Raw genomic sequence first — 12840 nt, forward strand, 5'->3', positions numbered from 1 at the left:
GGAGCACAAGAGCCCTCGTAGTGTTCATTAAATTACCGTTTTCGCCATCCGTCTTCAGCTAGCCGTCAAGAAGCCGCAAAGCCCGGCATGCCATAACTCGCGTTACTCCTTCAGCGAGAGTCGCTATGAGCGCGTACTGAGACTCCGAGACATCGCGCGTTTTGCCGATGTGAACACAGCAGAATGTACCGACAGCAGTTGTGCCTCCTCCTTCAGGGTACGAAATCTTGATCGGGAAGCCGAAGTAGAAGCGTACACCGTCCCGACGAACGGGGTTCATGGCGCTGAATCGTACGTCAGCTTCAGGGTGGCGAACAAGTAGCGGAGCTCCGTTCATGAGAGTGTGGGCACAGATGGTATGGCCGCGCGGGATTTCACATCCTCGCCATGCAGGGTCGGTGGACGCCACGACGTACGATGCATTGGGTCCAATGATGGTCACCAGCGTAGCATCGCACTGCAACTCGCCACGCGCGATGTTACACAGCAGCTCCAGGTCCGGGAGGTTCATCATGTGCGTAACGATTTTCGGATGAGTATCGATCCACTGCAGTCGGTGGGCTTCGTCAGCTGGAACGGGGTGGTGAGCGACGTCGACAACGCTTTCAGGGGCTTCAGCATTTTCAGCATTTTCAGCATTTTCAGCATTTTCAGCATTTTCAGCATCTTCATCATCATCAGCGCCATCGTCACAGGAATCAGCATACTGCAGAGCGTACTCACGCCCGGAGGCACCTGCCAAGGGAGGGGTCTCGCTGTCTACTGGACTCGAAGGAGTTTCTGGGGTAACCTCAGGGACGGGGGTGACTTCGGGTGTTTCTTCCTTCTTGGCTGGCTTTGGTATCTCCTCCGCGAAACCTTGCTCTTCAGCTAGACGCCCCAAACTCTTGGCCAACTCAGCCGAGTTAGCCCGGAACTTGCTTTTATCCTCCTGGGAATTTTGAGGACTGAGGAGATGCTTGATCACGCGAATAACCACAGGTTTCTCCTCCTTAGACGCATCGCCAAGCACTTGACTGAGCGCCCGAGCAATAACCGCACTAGCGGGCTCCGTTTCGGGGCTGTCGGGTTGGACAGGCCCGCCGGAAGGAGACATTCCGTCGTTCGACGCGCAGAAGTTATCGTAGTCGGCGTCGTCTACACGCTGCATGCAGTGCTCGCAAAGGTGCACACTCTGGCTGTACTTGATGTTCTTGTTTGAAGACTCGGACGACTCGCCCGACAGCGAGTTCTTGCCGACAGTGCACACGCAGCGAGCGCAGACAAGGAAGCCGCACAATTGGCAGCGTTTCGAGCCCCGGGCCATGGTCGCGTCCTCTGCACTGCCCCTCTTCGAAGCACCAAACATACTCCGCACGACGCCCACGCGACGCGTGCAGCACACGCAGCGCGTGTTGGTTGGCTGCACCTTGCGGAGATCCGCCAGCACTTGTGCGTCCAGCCGGCGGCGACGCACTGCGACCTGGAACTGCTTGAGCGCGCGAGCTAACTGCACCACCCGGGCCAACACCGCTCCGTTCGACGCATCGTCGGCCTCTTCGCGGTTCCTCACGGTTGACAAGAGCCATCGCAGCGGAAAAGGAGACGGCCTGCTTGAGCCGGGGTTCTGCGCCACGTGCGCGCAGAAGGTGACGCGGACTGCGCGCTTGGTGCGGCCGTCCTGCTGCTTCGTGGACTCTTCGGGGGTGACGAGGTAGATGGCCGAGAGGCCTTGCAGGTGGATCACGCTGGCAGCTTGGGCCTTGCCGGTGAACACGTCGTCCGGGTGGAGCGAGGCGAGCGCGACCGTGAAGCCCACGCTCTGGTTGCCCTCGCAGGGATCCAGGGCCTCCACGGCGCTGACGAAGCACCACTGCTCGTTGCGCGCGAGCAAGTGGCGCTTGACGAACGTGGCTGTCCTGACCGTCACGTTCTGGTTGGCGATCTCCTCGGCGTGGTGCACGATGGCGCCGTAGATGAAGTCCGGCCCGACCAGTTCCCGCATCACGCACGCGTAGCGCTCGCTCGTGGGCGGGGCCAGCAGCGCGTGCATCTCCTTGAGCGAGCACGCGATGACACAGGTCGCCGTGACGACCGAGCCGTCCAGCGAGCGCTCGGTCGTCACGCCCGACGCCTCGGAGCGCCGGTGGCGCAGCGTGTCGAGGTCAATGCGGGCTGCGGCCTGCGCGGCCACTTCGGCCAGGCGCCGGTCGCTGGCGCGCACGTAGCGGCGCTCGCCGGTGTTCATTATCGGAGACCAAGGGGTCTTCTCGCGAGGCGACCAGTTGCGGTTTACTCACGCAAACGAAAGGCAGTGAGCAGCCTGCCAGCAAGTGCCACAGCACTTTGCCATCTCAGTCGCCTGCGCGCGGCGTGTGGGACGTCAAGAGAGACCGTTGGGACGGTGAGGGAAAGTCTGCATTGACGAGACCTGTCGTATCCCGACAGGCGATGGTCAGAACTACATCTATTCACCCAAGAGGATCACCAATGAATTATGACCGTGACACCAAACAATCACGGAAAACCACCAAAGAATTCCGGACGGAACACCACCAATCGATAGCGGACTTCCACCAACAGACTCCGTTTGCACCACCAAACATGTCGTACAGTGCGTACTCACATCGCCGCCACTACCTCGTCGCACTTATTCATTAGTGGTGCGGAGCGCACTTAGAGAGGTGCGCTTCCATGACTAGCTGTTCCTCGTAAGACTAACTTCACGTGTCTTCATTTCGACTGGTTGGTGCTGCAATTGCAACTAGCAGGAGCCAGCTGACAGCTGACACCCAACTCGGAGTTACTGAGTAACCGCTCCCGATCCGTCACAACTAAGCCGTGCTAAAGCACGGAGAAGCTCTGGATTTTATCAGGAAGAACGTTTGCTTCTTAGCTACACAACCTCTCTGCTTCTGCTGGTGCACCTTGAAGTATTGTAGGAATTCCGTTCCGTTAGAGTTCTTGCATCGTCTTAACTGGGGTCATCACGATATAAAATGACGTCTTTTGTGGGTTGGGGCGCATTGGGTGGGGCAAAGGACCAAGCATCATTCGATCAACCATGAGCCGTGAGTCCTTGACATTTGTCGTTTGCTGGTTGAGTGCTTCGATTGATTCTCTTGAATTTGTATGCGCCGCTCGCTGTTTTTGTATCAAATCTTTTGCGTTATCTTCTGCGTTTGGCGCAGACAAGTTCGATTCTGTTGAATTCGTTGGCGTCTGACTTCCTATTTGTATGAAAACTTTTGCGTTTCTTGTGCGTTTGTGCACACGAATTCGCTTTATCCCCGGCGACTTTTCGATGCAACCACTGTTATTCTGAGCGACAATCCAGAGTTCTAACGAATTTGTTGGCGTCAGATAGCTACCGTAATACACGAAACTCAATACCACCCAGTTTACAGACGCAACACAAACGTCGTCGTGGTGTGTGTGTATGTGTGTATGGTGGTGGTGGTGGTGGTGGTGGTGGTGGTGTGTGTGTGTTTGTGTGTGTGTGTGTGTGTGTGTGTGTGGGGGGGGGGGCGGAGCAAGATATCTACCGCGAGAGGGAATGAGACAGCGCGGTGACGCTTATCCCCCCCCCCCCCCTCTCCCTCCCTCTGCCCAAGTTCGGGACCACGGACAGCGTCTCGTCGTACGTGGCTACCTCCACCACAGCTGAAGAAGGAAGATGGCTGGTTAGCGACCACGGTGAACGTTATCCGCAGGAGTTTAAAGCGGAGACTGTAGTCCAGCTGCATCAGTGCCCAGTCGGTGTCTCTAAACTGCATGGAATCGCAATATTCGGAACTAGGATTGCGTGTACGGCTTCTAATACATTCACCGAACGACACTACAGTGGAAATAACACGGTTTTTAATTGTGCACTTGTGTCTACATTTGCTTGCGTATGTACTGGTGTTGCTACTAACAATGCCTTGGCGTGATCTACAACAGTTTTCTCGGATTTCATTAGGGTCATTCAACCATTGGAGCTGATTCCTGCACCATTGACATGGTTTTGGTGTGGCGTCGCTGATAGGAAACCTTGTCGTCATATTTTGAGGCATCTTGCACGCCTGCTGGACACAGCAGTTGCTTCTATGAGTTTTGTCTTGTATCTCATCTCCTTACAACGGTATATCGATAGTATGTTTCACCCCTTTCTGGTGGAAAGGTCCTGTGATCGCAACTTCGCAAGAAGCAATGTGGACTGATTCACGCCACGGCACCAGTGCTACATGCTGGAACATCGTAAGCGAAAGGTTATGATAAAAAAGTGCGTTTGTAATATATGTTTTAAGTAGCAAGGAGAAGTCCGTCGTGGTGCCCGCTAGTGGGACGACCATGACATCTACATATCATGCTCGTTGCGTTCTACACCTTTGCCCGTCCAAACTAAGAATAGTTTCAAGCAAAGCGATACTGTAATATTTGACCTTTTCGCAAAATTCACACTACCGCTACTAATCACCAACGAATCAGAGAATAGTTGCACACAAATCGAGACTGCGCACCTACGTAGATCGACTCGATCTATGCACCGTAGATCACGTCCGCCATTGCCTCCGCCGCGTTCACGGAATCGCGCGCATGCAGCTCCATCTTGGTTACCACCGTTGGCGTGATGTACTTCATGCTGGCGTGAGCGGCGCGCTCCAAGAAACGCATCGTACGCTCCTTGATGGTCAGTGTGACGCCGTTGCTGTTTACCATGTTTGAGCGGTCGAAAATTGCTTCGCGATCCAGAGCCAAGTGCTCTTTGATGTGCGCTTTCAGCACCGAGAAGCAACCCTCGATTGGGTTGCACATCGGTGAGTAAGGCGCGAGCCGCAGGAGCACGAGGTCGTCGTGCGGTGTCACACGCTCCTCCGTTTGGTGGTGAGCGGAGGCATTGTCAAGGACGACAACAATCTTCTTACCACCGTAGTTTTCGTTAAAGACAGGTGATGCCTTGATGGTAGCGTAGGTTGCATCTATGAACGCAGCGTTCTGCTCCATTCGAACGCTCCCGCGCTCCAGCTTGTAGAGCAGAACTCCAGTGTCCGAGTTGACCGCGCACTGTTGACACGAGCGGCTCCAGAAAATTTGCCCAAGTCTCTGCTCAGTGACCCGGCCAGCGACAGGCCCGTAAGACATGCGACGGAAGAGCACAAGAGAAGAGTGAAGACACAAGCGAGAAAGAAGACTCAAGCAAGTCCAGACAGAGAGCCGAAGAAGATTGCTCAAGATCGTCCAGACTCCCGCCATAGTAAAGTCAAGTCAAACTCCAGACTCATTGGTCTCCGGACCCCGGACGCAGGATTCCAGACACCAGGCTCCGGACGAAGATCTTTGATGGGCGACCGGTCGCGCCCTGTCCCAGCCTGATTTGTACCCAGAAAGGCCTTCCAAGTTTCAAGTATACTCCGACCAAGATGTTAACGACCGACCAAGACGACCGACCATGATATGTTGTGCACTGACCAGATTCCTGCCCTATCCATGACCTGCTCGACATGTGACGTGATTACGCCACGCCCCGACTATAGTGAAACCAAGATAAAAGAGCTGATTCCAGAGAGAACAGTGGATACAGAAGCCTAAGAAAAGATAATCAGAGAGTTCAATTTGCCAAGAAGGGCGCAAGTGCTTCCCCGTCCCCAGGGACGAGGTGTGCTGTCAAGTAAGCGAGAGGAACAAGCCTCGACCGGAGGGATTAACCCTGCCGGCGGCCCTAAGCTACAAGACCTGCGCTTGGACGCGTCGTGACCGCGAATACCGCCGTGGAACTCTCCCAAAGGCTAAGACCAAGTTAGGCGGTGATCGGGCGACGCGCGCTCCGAAGTGACCTGTCCTATTTCATATTCCAGTTGTTGGTCCTTCGTTCGGAGGTCCCATTTCATATTAACTGCGTTTCTAGGAGGTTGTGTGTAGTCACCCCTAGATCCGATTGATTGACTACTGTGTGATAGGATTGTATATTGTCTGACCGGAGGTTGTTCTCCTTTTTTTGGAGTTGAACATTTGGAAAGTCTTCCGCCTGGAGCTAATTATCTCCTTGCGGGAGCTGGTGCGCGTGAGTGAAGGGTGCTTTCGGACTCGACCGGTGGTTCGGAAGAAACTCCAGTAGACCGGTGTACGGGTCCCCCGCTCAAGGGCCCCCCAAAGAATAAGTAGCGGCTGTATATTTGTATATTTGCATATTAACTCTCTGATTTTGAAGGTTTGGCTGGAAGGATCTGCTTGTGATCTCAACCCCAGTCGTGGAGACCTACGTTTGAAGTAACGTAAGCGCTCTACACTCAAGACCTCATCATTGTGAAGACAACTCACCAGGTGAAGTTCGTTCTATCGAAGATAAACGACACCTACAGGGATTCACAAGGTCACACGCCACCTCCGTTGGGAGCACCTAGTGCTGCTATCGGAGTCTGACCCCATTGGGAAAATCCGTAAGGAGGAGTAATTCTCCGGACGGGCGGCCCCGTGGCATCGTGCTATACACCTGGGCGGCAAAAGGCGCTCACCCGCCTCGCCACAGCTGGTGCGCGTGCCCGGATTTGGTAGTCCGTGGAATTTCACCGAGTTGTTTTTATATTATATTGATTGAGATCTAGGGTGTTGACTGCTAACGATCTTCTAACCGTGGTTGATATGGCTGGAAGTGGAAGCAGGAAGAAGGAGGGCGACGGCAGTCGGCGGAGTCTGAACCAAGCCGGCAGTCGCGCCGAGTTGCGAACTTGGGAGTCGAGCCGCATCGACCTCTGGAAGACGTCGAACGTGACGCCCGGAAGGCCAACGCGGCAAAACGCAAGGCTGCCAAGGAAGCGAAGGAAGCGTCAGCTCCAAGCGAGACGACTTCTGGACCCGCTGTTCCAGACGCGCACCAAGTGTCCAAGAACGGCGACCAAGAGACGGCTCTGGAAGATGCTGACACTTCCATGTCGGCGGACTCGAAGCTAGGTCCGGACGACGAGGACAAGTCCGCTCCGGACATGTCCGCCAAGGCGTCTGCGGGAGGCGCCGATGTGGTTGAGCCCCCGGTGGGTGGTCGAGTTTCGGACTCCCCCCAACCGGAACATGAGGTCGAGGCTTCGGACGTCGACGACGAAGTCCAATACGTTGGAACGAAGAAGCCTTTGGAAGGTCCGGCTGACGACGTCGAAGTTGTCGAAGTCGACTCCGAGCCGGACGACGAAGTGCAGCTGGTGAGGGTCGAACCGGCGGTCAAGAAGGAAGCTCACCTGTCTACGGTTCAGGAAGACCAAGTGCTCGAGGACACAGAAGTGTCTTCGCCGAAGTCCTCCGCAACGGCTTCTGCCCGAATGCCGACTCGGGTCCGACCGACTCCGGTGTCTCCATCGGAAGATCAAGTGAAGGCGTATGTGGCTGACCAAGTGCGACGATGGGAGAGGGACGTCTCCGAAAGAAGTGTTCCTTCGAACATCAAGTATGAATGGCCTCAAGCTCATTTGGATTCAACGGCTTACATGTCTGCTATCCTGACTACATCTGAGTACTTACGGAAGCGGACGTCGATGGCCGTGGAGGCGGACACTTGGATCGCCGAGATGGAACTGACACGTCGGACGTTTGGGGTCACCCGACATTGGACGGCTGCGACGATTCCGGTCGGACTCTTCTCCCCACGCGAGTGTGTCGCGGTCCTTCAGACGCAATTGTTCGAGTCCGGCTTCAGTTTTCTGAACTTGGTTCCTGGCTGGTTCCGGACACGAGCTAACAAGGCGCACACCCGGACTTGGTCCGCCACGTCGTCGAAGAGATGCTCCTGTTGCTGTCCATCGAGATGGCCGAGCTGAAGCAGCTGATGACCAAGGCGACCGAAGTCCAAGCGCAGACGGCTCGCCCCGAACGATCGCGTCCAGACTTGGCTGCACCGGAGCTTGACGCGGAGATGACCGACCACGAAGTCGAGTTGCTGGGACGCGGCTACATCCAGATGCTCAAGGTGTCTGGACTTCAGACGCCGCGAAGTCCGAGGAGCCCCGCGGTGAGTGAGCCTGGACCCAAGCGCGTCCAACGTGTGCCGGCGCTCGCACCTCCGTCGTCCATCCCGACGCCTGAGTCCCCGCAGTCTGTGTCGTCGTCTGCTTTCCGAAGTCTGGAAGGCGCTCGACCTGGCAGTGTGGCGTCCGGTCTGGATGCCTCGGTCAAGTCGGAATCTCGAGCATCGTCAAGCCTCTTCGGAACGTCAGGTGGCTCGGACGAGTCGCTTGCTAGCGCCACGTCAGGATCGCGAACCTCGAGGGACAGCTCGTCCGGTTCTTCGGGACTGAGCTGGGGTCAAGACGCTGGATCGCACATGCCGGCCGTTCCGATGGCGATGACTGCCCAGACGCTTGGTGGAGTGGCTCCGGTCGAATCCGCGATGGCCATGTACGTCACCCAGGAAGCTCTCCCCCCGAACCCGGTGCGCGTGGATCAGGACGATGTCGTTATGTCGGAGTCCGAACGATCGCACGCCCGGGGACGGAGGTCGAAGGCATTCCGGCGTCGCTCCAAGCGTCGAAGTCCGTCGCCATCCGAAAGTTCCAGCAGCGACGATGATAGCCGCCGCCGCAGGTCCAGCCGGCGCTCCCAGTCTGAGCGTTCGTACCGCTCGGGACGGTCACATGATTCAGCCAGTTCTGGAAGCACCCAAGTTGCCTTGAACGCCATGTTCCAGGTGCAGGAGGCGGTCGCCAGGATGGAGAGGCACCAGGACTCCGCGCTCGAGAAGCTGAACACCAAGCTCGACTTGGAAGTCGCTCGGAGGTTCAGACCGCCGGCTCGGGACCCACCTGCGAAGGTGGAGTCCACCCGGAACCCGGCCGACGACACTTGGACACGCCGCGAGGTGGAGACCAGGGAAGCCGCTCGACTGGAAGCCGCGCGTCTGGAACGTGAGCGAGCGGACGCACTCTTGGCACAGTATCGTGCCCAGACGGAGACATGTCGGGCCGAAGAAGCGCAGCGCGTGGCGGCCATGATGGAGTCCTTGCAGCGCGAGCTAGAAGACATGCGCGCGGGGCGGGCCCAGGAGCGAGAGGCGGCCAAGAATGTCCAGAAGTTTCTGACTGGACAGTTGCGCGACCTTCGTGCAACATCCGCCCAGACGCCTCCGCGACCATTCGCATTCAGACCTGATTCGGCAACTCGGGACCCTCATGTGACAACGGAAAATCCAGTGGCGACCAGTCGTCAGGTCAGGCGTCCAGAATCCAGTGGCGTAATCAGTGATGACGTAATCAGGGGAGATGTCACACGGACCTCGACGAACCTCGACGAATTCCTGGCGGCCCAGCTTCGGGCGACTCTCAGCGCCGCCACTAAGGCCGACGCCGCGCCGACGCGCGCCAAGACCGAGAGCGCCCCGACGCCTCCGCACGAGGACACGCCGACGCGCGCCCTGAACGAAAGGCGCAGGCGGAGGGCGTGCCACAGCGCAAGGCACAAGCTGGCTCGGCGAGACGGGGAAGTCTGCGAGTGGCAAGTCGACAGAGCGAGGGGAAGGGACGCCTCGTCCCGTGGAGAGAAATCGAAGAAGCCCCCAAGCACCGTGGTGATCCGGATAGTTCCGATTCCGGCTCAAGCTCCGACGGGAGTTCTTCGGACTCCGACAGCCCCGATAGCTCGTCGTTTGAAGATGTCGCCCCGAACACGCCGACTGTTGCAGGGCCCGGAGGAATGCTATTCACGTTCCGGCCATATGTGAATGCGAACAGCCTGGAGGATTTCGATGAGAAGGCGTCGCTGGCGGTCCGGACAAGGTGGCTGGAGAGATTCCAAAGCATCGCGGCTCAGGGCGGATGGACGGACAAGGTCAAGATATACGAGATGAAGCTCAAGTTGTCCGCCGCTGTCCGGAACTGGCGCGCGAACCTTCGTCCGAAGGTGAGACGAGACTGGAAGAAGTTCCTGAAAGAGTTCCGTGAGATGTATTGCAAAGCAAAGACCTCAGACTCCGAACGCTACTACACGATGGTTCAAAGGAAGTCAGAAAGCCCGCTAGAGTTTTACTATCGCCTGAACAAGGTGGCAGATAAGGCGGGTATCGATTTCGACTCGTCGTCCAAGCAGCGGGAACGTCATCTGAAGGTATTCACGAAGAAGCTCTTGGACTCACGCCTTCGATCGACGTTGCAAGGCCAACGCATCCGGAGACTACGTGACTTGGAGTACGTCCTAAAGCAGCACGAAGAGATGACCCAAGGCGACGACTACGATGCTCCTCAGGCCAAGCGAGACTTCCGGGCGGACAACGTTCCGCACGGACGGTTCCAGTCGAAGCGTGCCGGCCGCGCGTATGTGGTTCAGGACGAAGATGTGTCGGATGAAAGTGAAGATGATCGGGAAGTGCGGTTCCAAGATGCGGTGGAAGAAGTTCCTGCCACTCCGTCGACGGCAAGCTCGGCTGTTGGAGGAGCGCCAACCGGAGGTGATTCCAGGCGAGACGAAGATCGCGTACAAGATATTTCAAGCACTGTCTTCCGGATTATGGAGAATTCAGGTTGGAGACCTCCTTTGAGCGGAGATTTCCGAACACCACCTCGGTCCCCTCGCTTCGACACTGCGAACCGCACCAAGTTCTGTGAGCGCTGCAATGATTTTGGACATTCTACGGAGAGCTGCTGGACCGACCTCAAGTGTGATCGCTGCGGCCGGAAAGGGCACCCTGCCCGCCTGTGCAGAGTTCGACCCTGCCTATTCTGCAAGAAGTTTCATGAAGACCAATGTGAAGAGTGGAAGAAGTTCCAAGCTGTGAAGACTCTCGCTCGTCAAGGTACACTGGACCTTCCGTCCGCTATCCGGAATCAACTACTGGATGGGGACGTCGATTCTGGGGAACAACAGTTAAACTAACAAGCCCGCTGGATGGGGATCCAGAACGCGTCGGGCTCAAGACTACCCCGGAATTGTGTGTCCTAGTGTATATTGGACCAGAGTTGAGGAACAAGCACCAAGATAACCATCAATGCATGACTGTGATTTCAGAGGAAAACGACAAGTACCTATCCGATCAACAGCGTTTGGAGCGGTCTCGGCTGGAAGAAGGTCGTCTGGAGGATAATAATTCAGACGACCCTCCCGAATTCCGACTGGGGCCCGGCCAAAGGTATGGATGGTGGAAAGAGCACAACCCTGAGGACACCAAGAAAGTGGCGATGGTGCATGGCGCTGTGAACAATTATCGAACGGATATCCTCCTGGACTCCGGAGCATCTGTTAGCATGGTGAGTTTGGACCTTGCGCGTAGGCTCAAACTCCGGCTTAAGTTTTGCAAACAGCTCCGGGTGTCTGGACTGGGTGGTGTCCCGACGATTATCACGGCTACTACCGAGGTGAAGATTACCTTAGGACCTCGCGTGGTCTACATTATGGAACTATGGGTCGCGAACATTGGCGAAGGTGTGGATGTGCTTCTCGGTATGAACTTCATGTACTCGGCTGGGGTTCGATTGTGTGCTCAGGAAGGGTTGGTCAAGCTGCCGGACGAAGAGACGGTACTGTTAGCTGGTCGGACTGCGGACCACATGGGACGTGGCCTGGACCTGGCCGTCACTCCGAAAGAGAGTCTGTACTTAGCTCCCAGGTGAGGCGGCCGTCGTCCGAATTGACTACGGTCAGAGCAATCCGCAACGCGAAGTCGTTTGGGCTGGGCGAGGTGACCGCTGGGTTACGCAGATTATCTATGCTGCGAAGTCCTGGCCAGTTGCTGTGAAGGTGGTCAACATCTCGGACAAGACAGTCTGGATTGACCTCGAACGGCGGTGGCCCGGGTTGTGGAGTTTGGATTTTTCCCGACAGCCGGAAGGTTTGTCCGTCCAGGATTACGGAGGTATCGAGAATGGCAAGTGATGATTTATGAAAGTACCAACTCGAGGGAGCTCAGAGAGCGTGAGGAACGGCTCGCTCGAGCGCAGCAGAGTTCCGAACCGCCGTGTGTCCAAACTCCCGATTACACGTGGCCCACGAAGTTACTCACTCGGTCACCGGCTGATTCGGCGAAGGTGCACATGGTGCGCCTGCAGCCTAAACCTGGCGTGAAGACGGAAGGTCGTTGCCCGGATCAGACTCCTCGCCTTTCGGAAACCGAGATATCCGGAGCGTCCGAAAGAGAATACACGGTTCCTGAGGCTGCTCCAGGTGAGGTACCCGGACCAGGCGAGAATGTTGAGAATGCGAGCTCGGTGTCCGAAGTTGCGAAGGTCCAGCTGGTAACGATCGAAGATCCTGATAGGAACCCGGATGAGGACTCCGGTTCGGACTTGGACGAGTTTTATGACGCGATCAGTTTTGACGATGAGTGTCTGACCGAGTACGTTCCGGAAATCCCCGTTGGAGTCGAGCCGAATGTTGATCGGAGCCCTGAACGATCGTCTATTCCGGTCCGAAGGCTCGAAGTGGAGTACGAACGATGCATGCAGATGAGTGCGGAAGAACTGAACCTGGAACCAGCCGTGTACATCCACGAAGGTAGTGAGTTGCTGGCTCAGCTGCGCGACGAACTGGCCATGCTTCCGGAACTCCAAGAGTTGAGTCCAAGGTGTGATATCGAGAAGGCCGACGTTGGAGAACCTGGACGGACTACTTCGGCCGAAGAGGAGAAACTTCGAATGCACCTGAGGTATCACCACAAGATATTCTTGGGAGACGGGAATGCTGCCCCGCGCCGGCTCGTGGAGTGTGGTGTGATCTAGATGTCGGTGATGCTAAACCAGTTGCTCAGCGTCCGAGGTCAATCGCCCCACACTTAGCGATCAAGGTCTACGAGTTGCTGAAGAAGCTCTTAGAGACAGGGCTGATAGAACACTCCGAATCGCTGTGGGCTTCCCCGATCGTCATCGTCCTGAAGAAGAACGGCGTGGACATCCGGATGTGTATCGACTACCG

The 12840-nt window shown here is 56.5% G+C and overlaps 1 protein-coding gene across 1 annotated transcript; it reads right to left on the minus strand.

Moving 5' to 3' along the window:
* Positions 1 to 58: 58 nt before the first annotated feature.
* On the minus strand, positions 59 to 2227 carry IUM83_14350 (uncharacterized protein; the record flags this gene model as incomplete). Its single annotated transcript, XM_067939090.1, has 1 exon — positions 59 to 2227. One exon carries the CDS (start codon positions 2225 to 2227, stop codon positions 59 to 61), a length of 2169 nt encoding a protein of 722 aa, XP_067787646.1.
* Positions 2228 to 12840: the final 10613 nt, after the last annotated feature.

This window comes from Phytophthora cinnamomi, assembly GCF_018691715.1.
Source record: "Phytophthora cinnamomi strain GKB4 chromosome Unknown Contig58, whole genome shotgun sequence".
NCBI lineage: Eukaryota > Oomycota > Peronosporomycetes > Peronosporales > Peronosporaceae > Phytophthora > Phytophthora cinnamomi.